This window comes from Macrobrachium rosenbergii, chromosome 56 (genome assembly GCF_040412425.1).
Source record: "Macrobrachium rosenbergii isolate ZJJX-2024 chromosome 56, ASM4041242v1, whole genome shotgun sequence".
NCBI lineage: Eukaryota > Metazoa > Arthropoda > Malacostraca > Decapoda > Palaemonidae > Macrobrachium > Macrobrachium rosenbergii.
The window spans coordinates 17,234,931-17,262,087 of record NC_089796.1 but is presented as its reverse complement, the minus strand read 5'-3'; the positions used below and the strand labels follow the sequence as shown (position 1 = coordinate 17,262,087).

The following is a 27,157-nucleotide window of genomic DNA, read 5'->3' as shown; positions in this document are numbered from 1 at the left end:
TACTAATAGCATGGTGTGCTATAATCTTTTTTGTTCTAGAAAACTGGTAATGCCATCCGTGCCCTTGGACGTATGGCCAACCTAACTAATCGTCGCAGCTCTCAGCCATCATCTCCTACCCGACTGTCGCCTCTTCCCGAGAACCATGCCCACACACCTACTTCCCCATCTACACCCCCTCCAACAAATTCTCCTGGGTTGAATTCCCTTGCCAAGACAAAGGGATGTCCTCCTGTCACCCGCTCTTCAGGCAGTGTTATCAGCGAAAGGAGTGATTCTGGTATTAGTGAGTGTTCCTTTAGTGTGGATGATAACACCCAAAATCCTCAAAATAACCAGTTTGGTCTGACTAATGGTCGTGCTGTTACAGGACGCAATATTCTCCAAAGTGGAAAGACACCTTCTCTAGATTGGCAGTCATCTGTGGACTCTGCCGTATGTGATGATGATTATATCAGCAAGAGTGGATTTGGATCCTCTCAACGTAAGATATCCCGGGAGGCTCTGCTGGTGAAATCTGCTGCTGCTGATTCAATGATAAATGCCCATTCAAGAATTTAAACTGAAAGGATCTGCCGAATTGTAAAAATCATACCGTAAAAATGTGTATCTATATATATTTGTATTAATGTCCATGGACTGAATTGCTGAGGATGAAAGTTGTATAATGTGTAAATATAATGGAACTTTGGAGATAGTAGCTACTTTGCTATCTTCTTTCTACTTTTCAATACAGTTGCCTATCAGTGAAAAATTTTGTGTTTATACCTAACTACATAATTATTGTACTTTCGCTGTATCATACAAACAAGTAGATGTGGCAAAGGGCAAAGCTGTCCATGTTCTTTAGCAAAGCAGGTGTGTTCGCATTGTTCAAAGTGCATCTGATGGTGTTGGACCTTGGAAATGCGGTGAAGTTCCTCTATTAGTGGATATATAATGTCTACTCAATCCATGTCCTCATACATGGAGTCGATTAGACACTTACTACTTTTTCATGACTGGGTCGTGAATTGTCAACAAAATATGTTGGCTTATATTGAGGCTTAGCTACAGAGCTTCTAACGACTTCAAAAATGTCCCTTGTGTTTGAGACATTTCAAGAAGAAATATGAAGTGCTCGTAACAATGTCGACCAGCCTCGATACTCACGTATGAGAGGCTGATGATAATTTTTTATACTTATACCTTTATATATACAGTATATATACCAGATGATGTATATGAATTATCATGAACTATAGCATCACAAAGCAAGTCAATGGAAGAAACTATTATATAAATTAATTAACCTTACTTTTACCATAGGAAGAATTGGACAAAAGTGTGCCTGAATTAAAACTTTTGCCAACGTTTTCTATGGTACCATATCTTTATTTTCCGTTCTTTGGTGATATAAAAGCCCAATATCCTGTGAATTTGATGTTTGTGTGTGTTATGACAGGCTTCATATAATCATTATCTATTTCAGTGCAGTGCCAAACAAATTTGTATAGATGATCTAGTTAGATTGTTTGCCTGACATCATTCCACATGTTTCTCTTGCATCTGTATCGAATCCTCAAGATAGTCATATGTTTATTCCTACATTTTTTCCAAATCATAAAGGTTTCAGTGAAACTGCATCTTAAATTAACCTCATTCTCAATCATTAACTTAATATGTTGCAACTTTAATTTAATTACAGCAGACCTAATTAATGCCCCTTATAATAGATTAAAAATAGCATTTACCTGTGCTTGAGTTTCAATTAAATTATTTCTGCAAGAATAGGTAATTTTTAGTTTGAAATATCCCATACAATTTTATTAAAAAAGTTAAGACCATGAGTGGAAGGTAATAATGGTAATGTTTCATCAAGACATTTTACATTGTTTGACAGTACTGTGCAATCTTTTAATTACCGAAAGCTAATTTTCATAATGAGTATATTTAACCTGCTGATTGTAGATATTTAGGTTTAATGAGAGAAACATTAAGGGGTATCTAAGCACTGTTTATCATAACAAGGTAGATACTGCAGGCTGATAAGCTCCCCAAACTATAAAATTTTGTACTGTCACACAATTGTAGAAATATGGAATTGACCATTGGAACATGTATCACCTCTTCCTTTATGGAAATTTTCTCCATCCCATACATACAATGTAGATAGCGAGTGGTTAATGAAGTATTTGTGTAGCTACTGGTATTGTGATATTGTAGATACATCACCCATTTATGTGCATGATATTGTTGTTAAGAACATTAAAAGATTTATTTGAATTTTGTACTTTACCTATTCCATATCTGAGGTGCAAATCATGCCTCCATTTCTGAGGTGCAAATCATGCCTAACTCAAAATACTACAGCAATTGTAAATCTTCCCTAAGTAAGTACTGTTATCATATCAAAAACTAGTTGCGCTACATCTTGAGAGGTCTTTATGGTCATAAATAAGCCTAAAATTTCATACCTGCAAATTTATCTTTATACTGTACATCACAATTTTAGAACTTTAATTTTCCCAAGTTTCCCTTTTAACAGAACTAATAAAAGTATAATCATGCCTTTAAAATACTGTACTGAACAAAGGCCTGAAGAACTGATTCTAGAAATTGTTGAAGAATTTTAGTTACATTTTCCCTCCATCAAAACTCATAATCTACCAAAGTTCCTTTAGTTATGATCCTATGTTCAACAACACAGGACCTTCTGACCAGAAAAATTATTTGTCCAAAATATTACCAACCTGTTCAAATGTCTCATAAAAACTAGACACTTTACAGTTACAACAAACCACCTGTCTTACAATAACTTAAAGAACTGTAACAATGAAAGGCAAACATTCAGGCTAAACCAACCAAATGGAAACGGTCCCCAATCTTGAGAAAGCCTGGAAAAGGTTTAAAGGTGGTGTGTGCAAAAGGAATGTACTTGGAGATCCACATCCCACAATCAGATCATTTCAACTTAGACAAAGTTAAAGATTTCTGCCATAGTTTCAATGCTTGTTTAAATAATGAGACCCCAAAGGCAAATAAACTGCCAGACTTGGAAACAAGACTCCAAACACCCTGAGTAAGTGTAAGGGAGGGTTCCCTGTTGACACTAATATATCACTAGTGTACTAGATTTTTACAAACCCAAGTATTAGCTTTTTATGCCTATTACAAGTCCAACATTCTGTAAAGTATTAATCAGTAAAAAATATTGCTCCCTATTGGGAGGAGAAAAGAACTGATAATTTCCCAGTCAGGGCCTACTATGATTAGTCCCTTGCTTTACTTTAATTCTGCAGAGTAGCTCGGTGAATTGGAATGATAGCAGCTACAAGAAAATTGATACTGTACTGCTTCTCAGACACTTACATGGAAATCTCATCAGTGAAAGTCCAAAGTTAAGAAATTCAGCTGCTTATTTCATAGGATATGTCTTTGTCAAGAACAAGTGATTAAGGTCTTACACAAAATTAAATTCGCACTCACTGCAAACATAAAAACCTTGACTCAACTGGTAATCTGATGGGAATTGTTTTAAGGTGCAGATATACAGTAATTTTTTCAAATCCAAAGCACCTTTACTGCATTTTAGATACTGCACTTTTGACAAACATTTGATTGCAACCTGTGGAGCAAATAAAAATCAGTCTCCTGTTCTGGATGAAATCAACAATCCTAGAGGAAATTAGAATGTGTATCTCACTATTATAAAATTTTATTCAAGAAACCACTTGACTGGACAATCATCGAAAATGAAGCCAAAACCCCAGGTGTATGGGTTTTGCCTTAAAGAGACATCGTACACACATACTACTGTATTAATTTGTTCCAAAAAACTTCCTCTGGACCATTTTCACCAAAACAGTAGGCAAAATGGTACATACAGTAATACTGTACAGTAGTTGAGTATGACCAGTAGTTTATTGTGCCGTCAAATGACATTAAAAGAGCCCCATCCAATTTCATAAACCACAAAATTTAACAAAAAAGGGATTTTGACAGAGGAAAAATCTATTTCTGAGGAAGGTCCCGTGTCACCCGGTGAAATTCCATTACAGCACGAATTTCTAGGTATAACAATGCTAGATATACAGAGAAAAAGAGCTCCCGGAAAGCTGGGGTTACTACCCTCAGTCGAGGCCTTCTAGGAAGACGTCGGTATAATGAAGGGGCGAGTGAAATACCACTACCACGGAAATATACTGAAAAGATCTCTCCCTTATCAAAACCCCGTAAAAGAGCGGTGAGCCGTTACAGCCCCCACACTCAACACCCACCAGGACGGCGACACCAGCGCCACCTGCACTTCATTCCATTTTCTAGCACGTGATAAATCGTTTCTTTTTGTGTGTTTGTCCCCTTTTTTGGATTGTTTTCATCATCTACAATGGCATCGAGCACCTTTTCCATCTCTAAGTTAAGTGGTTTATGATAACGACAACCATTATCATACAATATTGATATATATATACTATATATACCAAAACCAAACATAAAAATGTGCTTATACTTTAGATTATGGTGCTGAAGTCTTTAGATTGAGGTGTTAAAGTTAAAGAAGTTGCTGCTTCCTTTTTCCAAAGCATCTGATACTCTCGGTAGCTCTCAATATCATATTACTGTACTGTATTGTGTAGTTTTTAACCTGATCCTTTCCATGCTTTCACAACAAATTACAGTGCACAGAAATATTTGTGCAGGAAAAATATTACTGTACATTTACAGCAAAGAAAAAGTTTTTATACTGAACATATGAAGAAATTCCTGGTTAGTACGAGAGAACTGATACTAGCCTATGCAACACTCAATGTTTTCTTTAAATATATACTGTACATTAACATAACAAGACAGCAATAACTTGACTGAAGCAAATCACACCTGAAGTAAAAACAGAACACTGGCAAATGATATTAATCTATGACAGTCAAATTTACAAGCCAGATCTTCTGTCAATACTGTACTCAACTGTGTAGGTGCTGAAAAATCAAGTTAGTGAATAAGGTCCTAGAAATTTAATATATAGGTACGCTAAACTTAATAAACGTCTGAAGGGTAAGTTCAACACATCAAAACCAAAGTACTGTACCAATCATGGAATCCTACATGAGCACACAAAACACTTAACTGAAAAAAACATCCCAACTTAAAAGACATCAGCTAACAAACATGCATGAAACTGATGATTGACAATTTCACATAGTGTCAGCTACAGAGCACAGTACCCCTGTGCAACTTTAAGGCTTTTATGTTGATAAGTAACAATTCTACTATAACTTCATATTAAGAATCAGAATCTGAGAATATCAAGAGTTCACATATCTTCACACCTGGTGCTTTCATGAGCCTAAGTTGTCATAATATGTATTACCCTTCCCTAAGATTATCATCATTAACCTCTGGTAATGCACAGCAGTTAAATGTATAATGCATTAGCAATTCCAATAGTTTTCCACAATATAAATGACCCTGTAAATTTATAAATCTTTATGAAATTTTCTTTTTTATTTCAAATTGACTAATTAAGGAACTACAAATACTCTCTCCACTGGCTTTTGGAATCAATTAGGACCCATTACTACTTGCACCACCACAAGTGGTTTGTTGCATGCTTCAGTCATGCCATTTTATTTAGAAGACAAGAGCATTAACCACATGCACAATCTTGCACATTCATCAAAATCTCAGTGTTTTCTATGTCACATGGGATAGGATCATAAAGGGTCAAGAATTTGATAGGTCTTCGTATCTGGTGTTCCTAAAAGATTATGTTATGTCAAAATTAACCCTCATTCCTCATGATATAGTGCTTCACTTGCCTCCCTTTTAATGCCATTAGTGTAATTATACCCTACAAACATAGTGTTTCAGTAGCAGACTTTGCATTGCTTACAGTCCTATTACATTTGGTCATTTCCCCTTGAATTAATCATTTGGCAATATTTATACACATATTAGCAGCTGTTCTTAAGATGGCTACATTTATGTTCACAATTTTTTAATTGTAGCAGTTAGATTACAAGTCTAAAAGCTCTCATTGTTCTACCCCAGCAAAATTTGAGCCTTTGCTGTTTATTATTTTATAATGCATAAAATTTTGAAAATTAATTTTGTCAGTGTAAGAGATGTAAGTTTTGAAATTTAACAATTATCAAAAATGACAAATTCTAAATCAATTTTTATTTTTCATAACTAACAAACCTGAGATCTTAATGTAAGGAGATTTTCTCAAGCGCCTAGCTGGAGTCCGGTTATTAATAGCACAAAGTTTTGGTGGCAACAGGAGATAGCCAATGGGGGAAAGAGGTGGGCGGAGCCCGACCTGGTTTCCCCCTCGTAGATGCTGTGATGCTTCAGTTTTTTTTCAGCCCAGGTAACTGTATGAGGGGTGGCTTGAGGTGGGCCATGTACATTAAGACCTCAGGTTTGTTAGTTATGAAAAATACAGAATGATTTAAAATTTGTTGTTTGTTCATATACAAAACAAACCCTTGGTCCTAACATAAGGGGAGACTTACTTTTGGTGGGAGGATAAAGTAAGCTTTAGAACTGACTGGTGGTTCAGCTCACCTGGGCTCACTTCCTGGCCAATTGTTAGAGCATAGGAAGGAGTCATATGCCTCTGATCTGTTAAGCGAAGGGTTACTTAACAGCCAGACATCCAGGCTAGGAGACAATGGGAACTCCTGTCTGTCATGATCCTGTTACACAAAAACATCATACTACGGAACCTTATCCTACATATATGAGGTAGAACTTACAGGATCGAAGCCTGTATGTTGGATTCGATACAAATACAATAACAGTTGTTTATACTGTACTTATACATTTAAGCATGATGAGTTCCCACACTCGTTGTGTAAGCATTTGCATGCGGCACTACATAAGGAATCTTACATGCATAACACTATCTACAATGCGTCTTGGAAGAAGGAAAAGAACCTGTAACTGTCGAAGACAACAAAACTCACGTTAACTACCAACCGTGTTCTGTTGTCAGTTCCTCTCTTTTCTTGTCAGAGAGAGGAAAGGAATTGCTTTTACCAAAGAATGTGTATTGTATGGGAACAATCATATATGACATCAGAATGAGTGCTCATTCACCTGTATCTAACCAGTTCCAGCAAATGATGGTTCAAATCTCTTCGCTGCCCAACATAAGAGGAGGAAAAGAAAGAAAAAGAAAGAAGACCAGTCATCCCATTCACTCTCACTTTCATAACCAACATCTTTGGCAAGACACAAACTGTCCCACTAGAGGCACTGGATGAGCTACACAACTTGTTGAGCGGCCACCACTGTACCCGAGGAAAAAGTGTCCAAGGACCTATGGGCAATGTCCTGGAGATAGAAGGATGTGAAGGTCATTTGGCGAAGTCATGTACCAGCCTTCAGTATCCTATGAACCAACAAGTTCTTTTTGAAAGCAATGGAAAGGCCAAAGCCCCTAACATCATGGGCTCTTGCATGCACTGCATTGGCATCTGTATGCTTGTCTAATCACTTCACATAGCCAAAAGGAGATGGTGTTCTTGGACGCTTTTTTCTTGTTCTGGCCTGTGCTAACAGTCTTTAACACTCAGGTATGAGATGTTGAGTCCTTTTTAGATAGCTACACAATACCCTGACAAGACATAAAAGTAATTTGTCTGGGTTGTTAACAAAATCTCCAAGGAAGGGGATCGAGAATGACTCAAACCTGTCATCATAAACCAAGGGATTTTGAGTCTTAGCTATGAATTCTGGGACAAATTCGAAGGCTATGGACCCCCAACCCTTCGAGTGTTTAACATCAAAAGAGTCCATGAAGTTCACCTACTCTCTGATGAAGCCAGCGCCAGTAAGAAGACCGTTTTGAGGGTTAAATTTCTGTCTGATGAACCCTGTAAGGGTTCGTATGGAGCACAAGTGAGGCTGCTAGGTACCAGGGTCAAATCCCAAATAGGAAGCTTAAGATCTCTCGGGGAACAGGGCTGTTCAAAACTTTTGAGAAGCATAAAGATTTCCTATGAGGCGGAAAGGTCTACACCTTTCAAACGCATAACTAATCCTACAGCAGATCTACAGCCCTTGATGGCTGACACAGAGAGTAGCTTCTCCCTATGGAGGAATACAAGGAAGTCCACTACTTGCTGAATAGAAGTCCCGACTGGAGAAAAACCCTCCTGACGACACCAATCACTGTAGACGGCCCATTTTCCCTGGTACACAGCTGTAGATGATCTTCTGAGATAGCCAGATATCTCTGTTGCTGCTCTGTGAGAAAAGCCTTTTGCTCGCAAGAGATTCTGGATAGTCTCCAGCCATGAAGAGATAGGGACCCTACCAAATGGTGGCACCTCTTGATGTGCAGTTGGTAAAGAAGGTTGTGCCACGGGGAGCATCTCCCTTGGTTAGCAGAGCTAGAAGATTAGGGTACCACTCTGCATGTGGCCACAAGGGAGCCACTAGGGTCATCCTGAGGTTCTGAGAAGTCATTACTCTGTTGATTACTTGAAGGATCAGGCAAAAGGGGGGAAAGGCATAAACGTCCAGGTTGTCCCAAGGGTGTTACAGGGCATCTTCTACCACGGCCCAGGGATCTGGAACAACCGAACAAAATGCCTCTAGTTTCCTGTTGTATCTGGCTGCAAAGAGATCTACTATGGGCCTTCCCCACAATGGAATAGCCTTTCCTCTACTTCCAGATGAAGTGACCTCTGTTCCCAGCACTTGACCCTGATGACTCAGCTTGTCTCCACACTGTTTCTCTTGCCTGGAATGTATCTGGCTGAGAGATCCACTGAGTGAGTCAGCGCCCACTGGTGTAATTGTACTGTTAATTCATGAAGTTGACAGGAAACTAGGGCCCCCTATTTGTTGACATATGGCACCACCGTGGTATTGTCAGACATGAGGACCACGAGTGCCCTATTACCCTTTCCTGAAATTCCTGAAGGGCTAGGAAGGCTGCTTTTAGCTCCAGGATGTTGATGTGAGGCTGTTCGTCTTGGTGATCCCACACCCCTGAAGTCAAATCTTCCAAGTTTGCTCGCCAACCCTCATTCGTGGCATCTGGGAACATAAGAATCTCCAGAGGGGGAGAGTGAAGAGGCACTCCAATGGTCAGGTTCCTGCTGTCCAGCCACCATGCTAAGAGAGGAACCCAGAAGAAGGGAGACTCCCTTGAAGAGGACCAAAATCTCCATTGAAGGGATCGAAGGTGGAGACGTCCGTGAGGAACAAGCTTCTCCAAGGACAACACGTGACCTAGAATGGTCTGCCACTGACGTGCTGGCTGCTTTTGTCTGACGAGGAAGGACTGAACGACAGTCCTGAACTTGTCGATGCGCTGGTCTGATGGAAAGACCCTTGCCGCTGTTATCTCTACAGTTTATGCATGCCCAGGTAAACAATCCTTTGACTCGGCTAAGGCTGTGGCAAAACTGGAGTAGACAGTCCCTGTCTTGGATTAACTTTACCCGAGAACTTGCCAGGACCAGCCAGTCGTCGAAGTACTGTATCTCAGGATGCATGACCCATGAGAATGGGACGAGGCTGAAAGTTGGGAGAACACTCTTGTGAAAACCTGTGGAACAGTTGAAAGGCCGAAGCAAAGCACCTTGAATTGGTAAACTATCTCTCCCCGACTGAAGCAAAGAAACTTCTAGAAGATTGGTGGATTGGAATCTAGAAATATGCATCCCTCAGGTCTATCGTGAGCATGAAGTCATTCTTCCTGATGGCTGCTAGAACTGTGCAAGGAGTTTCCATCTTGAACCAAGTCTTTCTGATGAAAAGGTTGAGAGAAGATTTAGGTCTATCACTGGTCTCCGACCGCCTGATGCTTTCAGAACCAGAAAAACACGGTTGTAGAGCCTTGGGGATTGATCCTTCACAACCTCCACAGCTCCTTTTTCCATCATTTTCCTCACTTCCTCTTGGAGAGCTAGATACTTTAGCGAACCTTGAGTATACCTTCCTTGGCGAAGTGGACACTCAAGAGAGGGGAGGAGGAAACCCGAAGGGAAGTAGATATCCCACCCGTAGAACATCTACTACCCAGGTCTCCATTGCCCAGGTCTCCACTTCGTACTGCTGCAAAGTTGCCCAATGGTCTGCCAGGCACCACCCCACCAAAGGCAGTGAGTGGGGAGGGGTGCTCCCTCTACTGTCTTCCTCCTCTAGCCCTGCCTCTGCCTCCTCTCCCAGGTCTGGAAGAACGGGGCTGAAAGGACGCTGCTGAGAAGTTTTCTTAGTTGGAGAAGGAGAAGGTTTTTGAGGTCTTTTGAGCGAATTTTACACAGTCTGAGGTCTGGGCTTAACTACATTAGCACAAGAAGGACCGGACGATTTAGAGACAGCTTGGTGCAGAAGACGGTCATTGTTGTCTGCTCTCCGTCTGTCAACTGCCACGTCAACCTGGTCCTTGGGAAAGAGAAATCAGAAGACGGTCATTGTTGTCTGCTCTCCGTCTGTCAACTGCCACGTCAACCTGGTCCTTGGGAAAGAGAAATGAGGAGCTTAGAATATCTCCATCCATGCCAACAAATCTGGAGACCTTAGAGAGGGCAAAATCTCTCCTCTTCAGTAACCAACTGGCCCACATATTTGCTGTTAAGCAAGCCAAGTATGAAATAGTCTTGCTGCCAGACTACAACAGTCTAAGGAAGGTGGCACTCTCCTCAATGCCACCAACCAGGGAGGCAGAAGAGATCTTGCCCACTGTTGTCGACCACAGGTCAAGCCATGACACCACCTGAAATGCCATAGAGGTGGTTATCTCCATTGTAGCTGACTCTTGGCGTGTAAAGGAGGTGCCATCCACCTGAAATTGGTCTAATGATAGGCCTAGGCCTAATCAAACCAGGCCTGGATCCACTCGTCTTGCTTTACGCAGCCTTGGGGGCTACATAGAAATGTCTACGCTGTGGAAGTGGTGGAGGGGGCAACTTAAAAGACCTACTAGAATGAAGTGAATTGTCTCATCCAGAGGCAAGAGAATTCACCTGGTTGAAAACGTAGAGAGCATAATTACAGCATGGCAACCCCAAAGGTGCCTTTGTTTCTTTCCTGGGCCCAACCATGGTTTCTCAACCCGAAGAAAAATCTGAAGTGGTAGCCGCAGTCTCTTCACCCAAGTCATTGTACCCACGAATGAGTTTAATGACTTCTGAGTAGGCTGTCATAAAGTTAACCGATTGTCTGCATCTGAGAGAGGACCTTCTATCAGTCACGAGGTTCTCCAATCCATCCTGTCAGCCGAACTGGAGGCAACAAAACTATCCTTGTTAATTACTGGGGCATAAGCTCGCTCCGGGACTAAGACCTACTTGGGAGCATAAACTTCCGCAGAACGAGAAAGTGCCTTATCTTGATCACGATCCCGTCTGTGAGAATGGGAGCGCATACTATGATGAGGAGATGAAGGCTGTGGTTGGCTATGCAGCCATGCAGGGCTCCTGTTACGTGGAAAGTAGTCAAGGCTGTGTTAGCAAGAGCGTGGATTGTGGTCCCGTCTGTGAGAATGGGAGCATGTATATTACAATGAGGTGATGACGGCCATGAATAGCTGCTCAACCGTAAGTTTGGGGCACTTCTAGATGAAGCAGGAACAGGTTCAACATGGACGTGTCAAGAGAATGATGATTGGCTGCAGGAGAAGCAGAGAGTAAATCCAGAGAAGGCCTGTGAATCTTCTTGCGTGGTGATGCTATGAAGTCTTTCTTCTTCCAATGTCTGATGAGGATGGAATGAACAGACGACGAGGAAGAAGAGGAGGAAGAGGAAGACGAGGATGAAGAGGGAGATCAAAGATGTCTCTTCTTCGATTTCATCAACTTGGTCCGACCGTACTTCTTCAAAAGAGCACCTTCAACTCTATCCAACAGAGTTTGAACAAGAGAGTTGGATGCAGCAGACATAGAAGGCCCAGAAATGGAAGCCAATGGAAGTGACACTGCTGATGATGGGACGGTGTAAGACAAGGGAAGAGCAGCCGTGGAAATGCAGGAAGAAATCACAGAAACCGTAGCTTTGGAAACCATCATGGCAGTAGACACTGGGGTGTGGGAAGACAAGAAATGGGACAATAGGCCCACAAAGGAGGGTACCCCTGGAAGACCTAATGACGGCCAACACTCGGAAAGCTTCTGAAAAGACTGTACAAGGGGGAGCTGGATTCTCCCTTAAATGTATAAATATAACCAATCATTACTGTACATATTAGTACTGAATCCGACGAACAGGCTTCGATCCTGTAAGTTCCACCTCATGTAAGTAAGGTAAGATTCCTTAGTACGATGTTCGTATGTTACAGGATCATATGTTCGTATGTAACAGACAAGAGTTCCCATTGTCTCTTAGCCTGGATGTCTGGCTGTTGAGTAACCCTTCATTTAAGAGATCAGAGGCATACAACTCCTTCCTATGCTCTAACAATTGGCCAAGAAGTGAGCCCAAGTGAGCTGAACCACCAGTCGGTTCTAAAGCTTACTTTATCCTCCCACCAAAAGTAAGTCTCCTCTTATGTTAAAACCAAGGGTTTGTTCTGTATATAAACAAACATGACATTTTTATAATAAATTTTTATTATACTTACCAAGTAATTACATAGATATTAGTTTCAAACCAAGTAATTACATAGATATCAGTTTCAAACTATCCCAGCAGCTTAAATTCAGAATTTGCGCTAGCGCTTCAATTGTTTAGTGTAGGTGACCAGTACAGCCCACCAATGGGAATACTAGGAGAAACTTAGCAGACAACCTCATGGTGTTTGTGACCTTATGTCCATGCGACGGGAGGAGGGAGGGCTCCAATTTTGTAATCACTTGGTAAGTATATATAAAACTTTACTTTATTATAAAAATGTCACTTTTATATAAGTACAGTAATTTACCAAGTAATTACATAGCTGAATCCCACATTGACAGGAGGTGGGACACATGGACATATTCTACTCCAAAACATTAAGACATGTAATAAATTTGAAACAGGAAAGTTGCTAGCATTGAAGACAATGCTTGTCATTCCTGGTTAGCCAAAAGAGCTATTGCAGGAAAATACTGTCTCTAGTTGGTGCTCATCTTAACCTGTAGTGGCCTGGCGGTATAGCCGTGGAGTGCCTCTACTTAAGTGGGAGTTTTGCAGTGAAGGAGTGTTCTGATGGCTAACAAAGCATCAGTGGAGATTTTGCAGGGAAGGAGTTATCCAAAGGCTAGCAAAACTTCAAAAAGTGGTCCTGTCCTGGGCACAGTAACACAATAAAACAACCAGACAACACTGTCACCTACACTGAAATAAAAACCACAACCTATTCACTGAGAGTGGTGGGTGCCCACAGTACACTGTACCCTCCCAGCTCCTCCAAAATTGACACCTCACCAAGGTGGAGAGATAGGAGAAAATCCTATGCTTCCTTCCGCAATATTATGCCAGTCACTAATAATGATTGCAAGGTACTACAAAATATTAACATTGTTTTAACTTCATTAAAAGCTTGAGAAGTGAAGAACAATTACACATCCAGAAGGTCGACTGCAGAACAAAAGTAAGGGGCATCTTGTGCCTGAAAGCTCATGAGGTAGAAGCTGCTCTGACATCCTTAGCTTTCACTAAAACGTCAAAACGTTCTCCTGAATCTGAGAGTGGTCTCAGAAATATGGTCCATTAGGATGAAGGACAATGCGTTCTAAGATAGAGGGTGAAAAGAGTCCATGCCACAACACTATATATTATGGATGGCCCTCTGCTCTACTGATCCTGCTCTAATAATACCTGAAAACCCCAACTGGTTAGAGAGCTCTCTATTCTTCCACAGATCCACGGATGATAGGAGAGTTGGGGCCAGACAATCAGGAGCTGATTGCTCTGAGCTGGCACCAAGCCGTAGTTGGAGCCAGCCAAGCTGGCTGCCAGGTGAGCTAGACGCTCAGGAGCTGGTGGAGCACTCCTCGATGATTAGAGCAAGAGCTGGCACCAGGCTGTAGTTGGTGCCAGGCAAGCTGGAAGTCAGGCGAGGTAAGAGCTCGGGAGCTGGTGGGCGTTACTGAGTGCCAGGCTGTAATTGGCACCAAACAAGCTGGATGCTAGGTGAGCTAGTCGCTTGGGAGCTGGCAGGCACTCTTAGGTGCTTGGAGCACGAGCTGGTTCCAGGCTGTAGCTGGCACCAGGCGAGCTGGAAGACAGGCAAGGAAAGAGCTCGGGAGCTGGTGGACGCTCCTGGGTGCCTGGAGCCCTGTTCCCAGCTGTCAAGAACATCATCTCTTCCATAAGTTCTTACAGGGGAAAGAACAAGTCCAGGTCTTGGAAGGGTTCTTGTTCATGGCTAAACATCCAAGGGTAAACGAGCAACCCGTGTTACTGAGACCATAGCTTGATACTTCTTAACGATGGAATATGCGAGGTTTTAGATCTTCTCAGAAAAGAGGCAATCTGCACTTTGGGTCACAGATGTCTCAGAAGAAGAAATGAGGAGTCTGAGACACCATCTAAGGAAATCGTTCACAGTCTGACAAACAGGTCTAGAAGACTGACAACTGCATCTAGCTATAGCCTCTGTAGTATGTCTTGAAAAAGCCTTACGTTCTGACAAGCTTCTGAGCAGTGTGAAGTCCATCTGGGTAAGAGCGAGCCACCCAAGTAAGGTTGACTGAGAGATATGGATTGAGGAAGGAGTCTTGGAGAGTCCACCAACCACCGTGGCAGGTTCGGAAATCATTATTAGTCAGTTGAAAATAAGGTTTGACCCCCAAAAATTGCTACAAAAGGTTTCTCAATTGGTTATTGTAGAATCAGGTGAGCTTAATAACATATCAAAAGTCTGCCACAATCTGACCATGCAAAAGGTCTGATTTCCAAGAGGGTATATATAATAGGCCCTAAATCCTTAAAATGCCTGTTACTTTTCATTATTCAAACTAGATAAGTAATGCTGGTGCCTAACATTTATTTTGGGGATCTGGAAGACCAATCAGCATATCAGCATTACAGTATACTGAAGTGATTATATGCTCACAAAATCCAAGATGATGGACCAATATGGCTGCCATACAGTACTATGAAAATCTCCATTATTCATTCTTATTTATTTTTTACATTCTTATTGACTTTATACAAGTAAATTTAGTGTCTAAACATCTGTTTTGGTGATTTGAGAATCCAAAGAGCATATCTGAATTACAGTACTGTACTGTATACTGAAGTAGGTCTAATTACATATATATAAAATTTAATATGGAGGATCAATATGGCTACCAAACAAAAAATCATCATTATTAATTTCAATTCATATTACAGAAGTAAACTTGCTGTCTAAACCCATTGTGAGGGCGACAAATTGCACCTCTCCTTCCTTGTGTTTCTCCTTTCAAATGTACATTAATCACGTCATGTATTTTACCTGTCTTTATTTCAGATTCTTTATGTACCCCATCTTATGTATCATTGTACGGCCTTTCTGCCGATATGTATATCTACATTGGTGATTTGAGAATCCAAAGAGCATATCTGAATTACAGTACTGTACTGTATACTGAAGTAGGTCTAATTACATATATATAAAATTTAATATGGAGGATCAATATGGCTACCAAACAAAAATCATCATTATTAATTTCAATTCATATTACAGAAGTAAACTTGCTGTCTAAACCCATTGTGAGGGCGACAAATTGCACCTCTCCTTCCTTGTGTTTCTCCTTTCAGATGTACATTAATCACGTCATGTATTTTACCTGTCTTTATTTCAGATTCTTTATGTACCCCATCTTATGTATCATTGTACGGCCTTTCTGCCGATATGTATATCTACATTGGTGATTTGAGAATCCAAAGGGCATATCTGAATTACAGTACTGTACTGTATACTGAAGTAGGTCTAATTACATATATATAAAATTTAATATGGAGGATCAATATGGCTACCAAACAAAAAATCATCATTATTAATTTCAATTCATATTACAGAAGTAAACTTGCTGTCTAAACCCATTGTGAGGGCGACAAATTGCACCTCTCCTTCCTTGTGTTTCTCCTTTCAGATGTACATTAATCACGTCATGTATTTTACCTGTCTTTATTTCAGATTCTTTATGTACCCCATCTTATGTATCATTGTACGGCCTTTCTGCCGATATGTATATCTACATTGGTGATTTGAGAATCCAAAGAGCATATCTGAATTACAGTACTGTACTGTATACTGAAGTAGGTCTAATTACATATATATAAAATTTAATATGGAGGATCAATATGGCTACCAAACAAAAAATCATCATTATTAATTTCAATTCATATTACAGAAGTAAACTTGCTGTCTAAACCCATTGTGAGGGCGACAAATTGCACCTCTCCTTCCTTGTGTTTCTCCTTTCAGATGTACATTAATCACGTCATGTATTTTACCTGTCTTTATTTCAGATTCTTTATGTACCCCATCGTATGTATCATTGTACGGCCTTTCTGCCGATATGTATATCTACATTTTATATGCCATGTGACAAATGTACGTTTTTTCATGCTTGCCAGAAAACACAAATCTTGTATGGACGCAGCGGGGGGCCTTGGGTCGCCCACTACTTTTCTGTCCGCTTTTTGTCTTATAAACACCTGTCGAGAATAATAAAGAATCAGTCTCTGTTTTGACATTTCTCTTGAACCTCAGACCATGTTTTGGGGATATGGCAATCCAACTAGCCTGTCTGACTTACAGTAAACCGAAGTGATTATATATATGTAAATAAAAATCAATGATGGAGGACCAAAATAGCTGCTAAATTATGAAAATCTCCATTAATCATTTCAATTTACTTTACTCACATAAATTTGGTGTCTAAATTCCTTTTTGGGAATCTGGAAATCCAACCAACTTATCTAAATAACAGTACACTGAAGTGATTAGATCTTTCAACATCTAAGATGGGGGATTTTCATAATTTAGCAGCTAGTTTGGTCCTCCATCATTGATTTTGTATTTACATATATAATCACTTCAGTTTACTGTAAGTCATATAGGCTAACTGGATTGCCATATCCCCAAAACATGGGTTTAGACAGCAAGTTTACTTCTGTAATATGAGTTGAAATGAATAATGATTTTTTTTTTTAGTTTGGCAGCCATATTGGTCCTCCATCTTAGATTTAATAAATGTGTAATCATTGTAATATACTGTGATTTAAACAAATTTATTGGGTTCTTAGATTCCCAAAACAGGGGTCTGGACAGTAAATTTACCTGTGTCAAATGGGTTAAAATTACTAATTATTTTTTTTGTTTTTTGTTTGGCAGCCATATTGATCCTCCATATTAAATTCTGTATATAGCCTATATAATTAGAGCCACTTCAATATGCTGTAATTCAGATAAGCTCTTTGGATTCCCAAGTCACCAAAACAGGTGTTTAGACACTAAATTTACTGGTATAAAATAAATTAGAATGAATAATGGAGATTTTCATAGTATGGCAGCCGTATTGGTCTGCAATATTGGATTTTGTGAGTATATAATCACTTCAATATAATGCAGATATGCTGATTGGGATTCCAGATCCCAAAAATAAGGTGTTAGGCACCAGCATTACTTATCTAGTTTGAATAATGAAGAGTAACGGGCATTTTAAGGATTTAAGGGCTATTATAGACACCATCTTGGAAATCTGACCTTTAGCATGGTCAGATTGTGGTAGAGTTTTGATATGTTATTAAGCACACCTGATATACAATAAACAGTTGAGATACCTTTTGTAGCAATTTTTTAGGGGTAAGGTGCTTTTTTTTCATGAATGCGGCCAACTCTACATCATGGGTCAGAACGGGGCTATGAGGGTCATCGTAACGTGATGAGCCTGAAAATTGTTCAGCACTTCCTTGACTATGTTGAAGGGCGGAAAGACGTAGGGGTCCACAAGATGGACCGAACTTGAAGCATGGTATCTGCTGCCTATGCTAGAGGGACTGAGATTGGAGAGCATGAGAGGAAGACAAAGGTTCCTTAACCCTTTAACGCCGAAGCCCTATTTACAAAAACGTCTCCCGTATGCCGGCGGCGTTCGGTGAGTTAGCGCCGAAGCGGAAAAAAAGTTTTTTTCAAAAAATCACAGCACGCTTAGTTTTTAAGATTAAGAGTTCATTTTTGGCTCATTTTTTTTTTGTCATTGCCTGAAGTTTAGTATGCAACCATCAGAAATGAAAAAAATATCATATATAAATATTGGAATATATGACGGCGAAAAAAAACTCGTATATAATTGTATACAAATCGCGCTGTAAGCAAAACGGTTAAAGCTAATGAGTTAATTTCTTTTAGCTGTATTGTACACTAAATTGCGATGATTTTGGTATATAACAAATTTTAAAACGATCAAAGCAACACAGAGAAAATATTATCATAAAATGATGCATGAATTCGTAACGCGTGGTCGTAAAAAAATGTTTTTTTTCAAAAATTCACCATAAATCGAAATATTGTGCTAGAGACTTCCCATTTGTTGAAAAATGAAGCTAATTGATTGAATATTACTAGACTGAAAGTGTTTTAGCTTACAATTGCAGTTTTCGACCATTTCGGTCGAGTTAAAGTTGACCGAAAGTCGAATTTTTTCTATTTATCGTGATTTATATGGAAATATTTCAAAACCGATAAAAGCTAAAACCATGAGTTATTTTTTTTGTATTGTACATGAAATTGCGCACATTTTCATATATAAAACTTTATGTAAAGACTAATATAAAGTGGTGCAAATATTACAACAATGAGACGAAAGAATTTCTGAGATGTTCGGCCGAGTTACCGTGCAGACGTAAGGAAAATGTTTTTTTAAAAAATTCACCATAAATCGAAACATTGTGCTAGAGACTTCCAATTTATTGCAAAATGAAGTTAAACGATTGAATATTACTAGAATGTAAGAGTTTTAGCTTACAATTGCGTTTTTTGACCATTTCGGTCAAGTTAAAGTTGACCGAAGGTTGAAATTTTGGCAGTTATCGTGATTTATGTGAAAATATTTCAAAACTGATAAAAGCTACAACCATGAGCTATTTTCTGTTGTATTCTACATGAAATTGTGCACATTTTCATATATAAAAGTTTATGTAACGACTAATGTAAAACAATGCAAACATTACGACAACATGACGAAAGAATTTCTGAGATGTTCGGCCGAGTTACCGCGCGCAGATGTAAGGAAAACATTTTTTTTTCAGAAATTCACCATAAATCGAAATATTGTGCTAGAGACTTCCAGTTTGTTGCAAAATGAAGGTACATGATTGAATATTACTAGAATGTAAGATTTTTAGCTTATAATTGCGTTTTTTTACCATTTCGGTCGAGTTAAAGTTGACCAAAGCTTGAAATTTTGGCAGTTATCGTGATTTATATGAAAATATTTCAAAACTGATAAAAGCTACAACCATGAGTTATTTTCTGTTGTATTCTACATGAAATTGCGCACATTTCCATATATAAAACTTTATGTAACGGCTAATATAAAACAGTGCAAACATTACGACAACGTGACGAAAGAATTTCTGGCGCGGACATAAGGAAAAAGTTTTTTTTTCAGAAATTCACCATAAATCGAAATATTGTGCTAGAGACTTCCAATTGGTTGCAAAATGAAGGTAAATGATTGAATATTACTAGATCGTAAGAGTTTTAGCTTAAAATTAGGTTTTTTGACCATTTCGGTCGAGTCAAAGTTGACCGAAGGTTGAAATTTTGGCAGTTATCGTGATTTATATGAAAATATTTCCAAACTGATAAAAGCTACAACCATGGGTTGTATTTTGCTGTATTGTACATGAAATTGCACAGTTTTCATATATAAAACTTTATGTAACGGCTAATATAGAACAGTGCAAAAATTACGACAAAATGACGAAAGAATTTATGAAATTTTCGGCTGAGTTACCACCCGCGCGTAAGAAAAAAGTTTTTTTCAAAAATTCACCATAAATCGAAATATTGTGCTAGAGACTTCCAATTTGTTGCAAAATGAAGGTACATGATTGAATATTACTAGAATGTAAGAGTTTTAGCTTACAATTGCGTTTTTCGACCATTTCGGTCGAGTCAAAGTTGACCGAAGGTTGAAATTTTTTGTAGTTGACGTACGGTACGTCCACTCGGCACCCAACAGACAATTTTAGTCGACGTATGATACGTCCAATAGGCGTTTAAGGGTTAAGGTGGCAAACAGGTCCAAAGCCAGTCTGCCTCATGGAATCCACAGAACCCGACAGACCAGGGGATTCACGGTTGACTGAGGTAAGAACATGCTTCTGACGGCTCAGATCGTCCCCCAGAACTCTCACTGAAAAAATCGAGTGACTAGAAAACTCGATTAATTGTCCACAGTAAAAGTTCTCTTGCTGTTTGGTGGAGAGAGCATGAGCAAGAGAGCCTCCTTGCCATAAGGTTAGGACAGTGGTCTTGTCTAAATAAATTACCAAAGTCTACGAGTGAAAAAGGGTCTTGACGCACTGAAGCCCTAAGCGAATCGCTTCAGCTCTCTGACAAAGATGTGCAGACTCTGTTCTTCCAGGGACACAATCTGGATACCTCCCGGTTCCTTGTGCGGGCTCCCCAACCTAGATGAAGGCGCTGAGCAGAAGACTAAGTCTAGTCTCAGAGAAGGAACTTTCCTTCTGAAAGACTAAGTTCAGACAGCCACCACTGTATGTCCGACTTAGATCCAGGCTTATGGAAAAACATGGCAGTATAAGACTATTTCCCCATCCCAGTTGGTCTTGTGTTTAACACCTTCAAGCTTTCCTTCGAAGGGAAACAAGGATATCAGCTATCCTGGGATACATGGGCATATTCAGGAAACTGATGTTTATGGTCAGAAAATGAAGACAACTGTAAGAGTGAGGACTCGAGAGAAGACTTATACCATGGAGGCTGAAGCCTAGATCCCCGAACTGGAAAAATGGACAACTAGACTGTCTGGTTTGTCTCTGTCCTAAACTTCGTCCTCTAACCGAAGAGAAAGGGAGCTGTGGGCCATGCAGACTCGTAGTCAATTCTGCAGACTGCAAGCAATAGAGCGAACTTGCATATCATCATGCAGACTTGCAGACAACTGGTCGGACTAACTGCTGACCCCACTGATTATTGACAGCCGTGTGGACACGGGGACATCTGTGCAGGATCGACTCTTATTGGACTTACTTGAAAAATCCATAAGACACAAAAACCTGGTCACAGGATAATAGAGACGTGTCCAAAACCGGGTGTGATGAATTTTCCTGCAGCCCGAAGAAATACTGTAAACAGAAAAATAGTCCAAGAGTTGCAGCTAGGCTTTCAGCAGCGGGAGCTGCATCCCTGCCTAAATAGTGTGGTGACCTCTACTGCCAGTGATGTCAGGGTGGGAACTGCGCCAGGAGCTGGAAGTTGACTCCAGGCATTGAGAACAGGCGCCGCTAGAGAAGAGCTGGACAGTGAGGATCGGAGTGCTCTCTTCTTGACTGGGGACAAGTAAGGTCTTCCATGGAAGATGGACCGAAGAGAGACAGATAGAAACCACAATTAAAACTGCAGAAGGCTGCTGAGAGAAGGCTGAACTCTGTACTCTTGGCAGAAATGGAGAGCGGCAGTGTCTAAATTATCTTCATGATTTGTGAAGAACCAAAGAGCATTCACGATGTTTTACTGTCTGCCACTACAATCAGAACTGGATGAAAACTAAAGAAGAATTGCAAAACCCTTCTATGAAGTCTGTCTAACATGAAAACATCTTGGTGGACAAGAGTCCCCAGCAAACTCATCCACTAATGTTACGAGTAAGAAAGAAGGGGCTAGAAATTAGCGGACCATCTGAAAGTAGCTTGATTCTCTTACAGGTGGAAAAGCCAAAAAAATTCCGAGATTTGAGACTGACATCCAGAAAGTTGACTCTTGCGACAAAGACTGTATTGAGGAAGAGGAAATGAAGGCTGATTGTGACTGTGTAGTTCTCACAGAAGTAAAGGAGCACTAGGTTCTCTATCTGAGCCCTCAAAGAAAAGCGAAACTCTCTAAAAACATCTCAGTTGTCACTTGTCCACTGGACAGAACTAAGAGGAAAACCGAGGCAAGTTTCAGTGAACACTTGGAAGTCCTCTTTCTAACTACTTAGCCAGTGCTGTGTTGTGTCAACCAAGAAAAAGCCTTTACTAATCTTCACAAATCTACAAATAAGGTTGTCCCCTAATCCCATCAGAAACACTGCACAGGGGGAAAGACAAAAGACGCTTACTTACCTTGCTCCCTTTTCAATGAAAGTCAAACGCCTAAATCCCTGAGAGACTTCTTGAGGATGAGGAAAATGCCAGAGGTGGGAGCTTTCTTCAACAAGCTCATAAGTTTGGGACACAAAAGTCCCTGTCTGCAAAAGACAGGACTTTGAGACGTAATAGTTACTAAAAGGGAAGTAGTGTTGGCTTGCTTTGTAGCTTTTAGGTGAGGATGGGACAGACTGAAGAGAAAGACAAAATGTTTGTAAGCAGATTGTATAGTCTGATACTGAAGATGTGGCACCTGGTACCTGGACTGTGTCACCGGATGCCTGACAGCTGGCATCCAATGGACAGGTGGACACGTGGACACAGGTGGACGTGCAGACAGGTGGATGCTCGGATACTGGGTGCTCGGACACTGGGTGCTAAGAATCACTAGAAAAAAAGTCATCGGCACCTCTAGTCCACACTACTGGGTGCTCAGACGCTTCAGCAGCTGAAGCAAGCCTCTTTAGTGGCCGAGAATCACTAGAAAAAAGGCCATCGGCCCCTATAGGCCACACTACTGGGCACTCGGACACTTCAGCAGCTGAAACAAGCCTTTTCAGAGGCCAAGAATCACTAGAAAAAAAACCATCAGTGCCTCTAGTCCTCCGTACTGGGCACTCAAAGACACTTCAGCAGCTGAAACGAGCCTTCTCAGTGGCCGACAAACACTAGAAAAAACGCAATTGGCGCCTCTAGTCCGCACTGGAAAGCTTTGCTCATTTCTCTGAGGCGGCAACTGCCTGTGGCAAACCCACCAACCTCCCCTTGACTTTTGTGGTAATTATTGCATTTTGCAGCGACACTAGCTGTAACTGTTTCATGCTTGGTATCACTGTATGCGGTTAGTTACAGTCGCACCTCAGGCGAGTGTAGTTCCTCTGCAGTTCCTCTGTTGATATGTAAATTCACGTGTGTTTATTTTTGTGCTGTTATGTTTGTCATAAGTTGTTTATGCTATATGTGTATGACTAATTCAACGCTAGATATTTTGTCTGTTTATGCTATAGATCTGAGAGCCAGTATTTTTGTTGAATAAAGTTTAGAAGTTTTGCTACCAAGTGTTTCAGTCTTATAACAATTTATTCAACAAAAATACAAGTCATGGCTGTTGCTTAAGCCATGTCGACTGGACACAGATCCCAGCTCTCTCACTCTTGCCAAGGAGTGAAACACTGGCACCGAACCTTTCAAAACTTCAGAGGAGAGTGAGAGGGCCACTCAACAAGCTGAGGGCTCTGGCTAGTGAACTGTATCCCTGGGTGGGTACGAACTCATTGAAGACTGTGTATTTATGAAGGTGCCGTTGCAAAAACTGAGTGTGTTCGCTGATTGCGAACGAGATTTTTGCAAGGCATGTTTTGGCAACCGATCGACAGTCAGGTGTAATCCTTTGATGAATTTCTGATAGAGTTGGCATAAACTAAGCAATTGTAACTTTAAGGCAGTCACAGCTGAACAATACCGGGAGGAGATGGTACGTGATGCGTTTGTGCCGGTATTGCCTCAGGCATTTATTCGTCAGCGCTGCTGAAAAACAAGTCCTGGATCTGGAGGCGGGTACGAGCCAGGCCCGTCGTTGGATCTTGCCCAGCGTAATGCTGATTTCCACGCCTTTCTGCTCGTTCCTCATGCAGCTGCTTTAGTTCCAGGACAGCAAGTGACAGCCTTGTGATGACCAACAACTGCAGTCAATCTAAAGAAGAGGCGGAAAGATCACCTGGACTCGACTGTCGCTGTTGCACATCTGCCAAAGAAGAAATGCTATTTTGGTAATACATTCCACATTACAGGTAGGGTAGTTGTCCTGCACGTGCTGTTATGCGTAACAACTGTGGTAAGACAGGTCATTTTGCCAAAGTCTGTAGACTCACACAGACTTTGACAGCACTACGTTACACTGTATAATCCCCACTCTGCCTTACACTTCAAGGCCACTTTTCCAAAGAAACCTTTCACATGCGAGCTGCTGAGACATCACTGTCACCTTGGTCATTCACTGAAAGCATTAATTGACTTGCAGTTCGGATAGTTTCTTGCATATGAGAAAGTGGCACAGAAACTAAAGCTGACAGTAGTTCCTGCAACCAAGGAGATTTCAATGGCATCAGCATCTTTGAATACTAGCTCCCCTGGGTATGTTACGGTAGACTTGGGTCATGTCAATCAGAATTATCCATGTGTTCAGCTAGGGGTTTTAAAGGATTTATGTTGTGATGTGATCTTGGGTCATGATTTTCAAAAGCAGCACAAGAGTGTAACTTTTCAGTATGGGGGAAATAAACCAAGTTTAAGGGTAACTAGTAACTGTGCCTTGGCAACAGCTGATATTGAGGAGCCTTCACTGTTTCCGAACTTGCCCCAACAGTGTAAACCAATTGCAGTCAAATCCAGACGCTATAGTGAAGATGATCTGTTGTTTATAAGTGACCAGTTATCACGCTTGTCATCTGAAGGTATCATTGAACCAAGCATATCCCCATGGAGAGCACAGGTCGTAGTTGTAAAAGATCCACTTGACAGGCACAAAAAGAGACTTTGTATTGATTATTCTCAAACCATCAACCAGTACACAGAACTAGATGCATATCCCCTTCCAAGGATAGAGGACATGGTGCACAGTCTTGCAAAGTACAAGGTGTTTTCCACATTTGACTTGAAGAGTGCATACCACCAAATTAGCATTAAAGAGAGTGAGAGAAAGTACACTGCTTTTGAGGGTGCAGGGAAATTATATCAGTTTTGCAGAGTTCCATTTGGTGTCACTAATGGAGTAGCAGTATTTCAGAGAGCTATGGATAAGTTAGTTGAAGATGAGGGTCTTAAAGACACTTTCCCATATCTAGATAATATTACTGTAGCTGGATCAACTCAGGAGGAACATGATAGCAATGTTAAGAAATTTTGGAGGTTATTCAGAAACGGAAGCTTACCCTCAATGAATCTAAATCAGTTATGTCTGTGCCTACAATCAATGTTCTGGCATTGTGTTGGTAATAATGTCATAAGGCCTGACCCTGACAGATTACGCCCCTTCCAGGAATTACCACTCTCACAACAGGGTCTTTGGTGTGAAGAGTTCATGGTTGCTTCTAAAGGTTATGCTAAATGGATTCCTGGCTTCTCCGATAAAAATCCAAACTCTTGATAAACACAAAAACTTTTTCCATTGGAGTGAATCAGCACTAGCTGCCTTAACACTCCTTGAAAAAGCAGCTTACGGGCGTTTTCTAAGGTCTGTGGATGAGAGCCTTCCTTTGTTGTGTGGAGTGTGATGTCTCAGAGACTGCCATCTCAGCATTGAACCAGGGTGGCAGGCCAGTAGCCTTCATGTCAAGAACGCTTCAGGGAAGTGAGTTGCATTATCCTGCTGTAGAAAAGGAGGCTACAGCTATTATTGAAGGGTTCGTTATGAGTCATTTTCAGTAGAAACTACATTTTACTTGATTACTGATCAGCTTCTGTGATGTCTATGTTAGATAACAGAAAAGAAACTCCAAGATAAAGAATAACAAGATACAAGAGTGGAGGCTTGAGCTGGCATCATTCAGTTATACGATACAATATCGTCCTGGAAACAGAATGTTGTGCCGGATACCTTGTCTCATGCATACTGCTGTTCTGTTTTCCCAATGTTGAAGCTATAGACATTCATGAGAATCTTTGTCAAATCTGGGGTAACCTATTTTGCATTTTTGTGTGATCTAAAAACTCCCTTCTCAACAGATGATGTGAAAAGGTGTGTGCTTCTTGTAAAAGTCTGTGCACAGTAAAAACCACGATTCCATCGTTCAGCACAAGGGGTCCTCATTAAAGCCACACACAGCCGATGGAACGCCTCAGTATTGATTTAAAGGACCTTTGCTCTTCCACCACAAAAAACAATAAGTACATACTTTACAGTTGTTGATGAATACTGCTCCTTTGCATTTCTTGTTCAAATATAAATTCAAAAACAGTAATCAAATGTCTTGAGTCTATCTTCAGTCTTTGTGGAATGCCAAGTTTCATCCATTCAGACAAGGTCTCTTCTTCATTTCAAGAACTGAAGATGTACCTTCAGAAGGGAGTTGCAATGGCAAAACAACACCTTATCACCCAATAGGTAAATGGCCAGTTGGAGAGTACAACGGAATTATTTGGAAGGCTGTTTGTTTAACACTTTGAATCTCATGGTTTAAGAACCAACACTGGAGATGGTGCTTCTGAGTGTTTTGCATTCAATAAGATCACTTTATGCACTGCAAACTAATGAGACTCACATGAGCGTTTTTCAGGTTCCAAACGATTTGCCTAGTTTTGAAATGGATTACCAACATGGCTTTTGACCTCTGGGCAAGTGTTATTATGGCAGCATGTTAGGTCTAGCAAACACGTAACCATTAACTGATCAGGTAGAACTTGGTTGATGTGAAACCCAATGCACGCAAGTGTCAAAATATCCAGACGGGCGTGAGTCAACTGTGTCTATCTGTGACTTAGCTCCAAGTCCTGAGAGTCCTGATCATGACGGTACACCCGGATGAGGCACCAGGAAATATAGAGACCTGGTTCACCCAAACGCAAGATGTACAGCCTCATACTAATCATGACCTCATTCATTCACCGAGCCCACTGAGTTAAGGAGGTCGATCATGGTCAAGGCCCCCCGGACGTTACGGATGGGACTAATCTGATGTTTTTGACATGGCATCCATTTTGTTAATGTTGAATTTTTCTAGGAGGAGAATGTGGTAATTATTGTACACTGGCTTACACTAGCGCAACTGTTTTCATGCTTGGTATCACTGCAGTACGTTAGTTACGTGCACCTCAGGCGAAGTGTAGTTCCCCTCTTGCAGTTCCCTCTTGCAGTTCCTCTGTTGATATGTAAATTTACGTGTGTTTATTTTTGTTCTGTTAAGTTTTGTCATGTTGTTTATGTTGT

At 40.6% G+C, this 27,157-nt stretch overlaps 2 protein-coding genes across 2 annotated transcripts in view; one reads left to right on the top strand and one right to left on the bottom strand.

Annotated features, from left to right (window-relative positions):
- The window catches only part of LOC136836666 (muscle M-line assembly protein unc-89-like), a 651,149-nt gene extending 648,884 nt beyond the window's left edge, over positions 1-2,265 (top strand). The window contains 1 exon segment of the mRNA XM_067101137.1: positions 40-2,265. Coding sequence (XP_066957238.1) covers positions 40-561 — 522 coding nt within the window. The 3' untranslated portion in view covers positions 562-2,265.
- LOC136836425 (sialin-like) overlaps positions 1-27,157 on the bottom strand; it is a 417,985-nt gene that overhangs the window by 4,164 nt on the left and 386,664 nt on the right. The gene's annotated exons all lie outside the window — the stretch shown is intronic.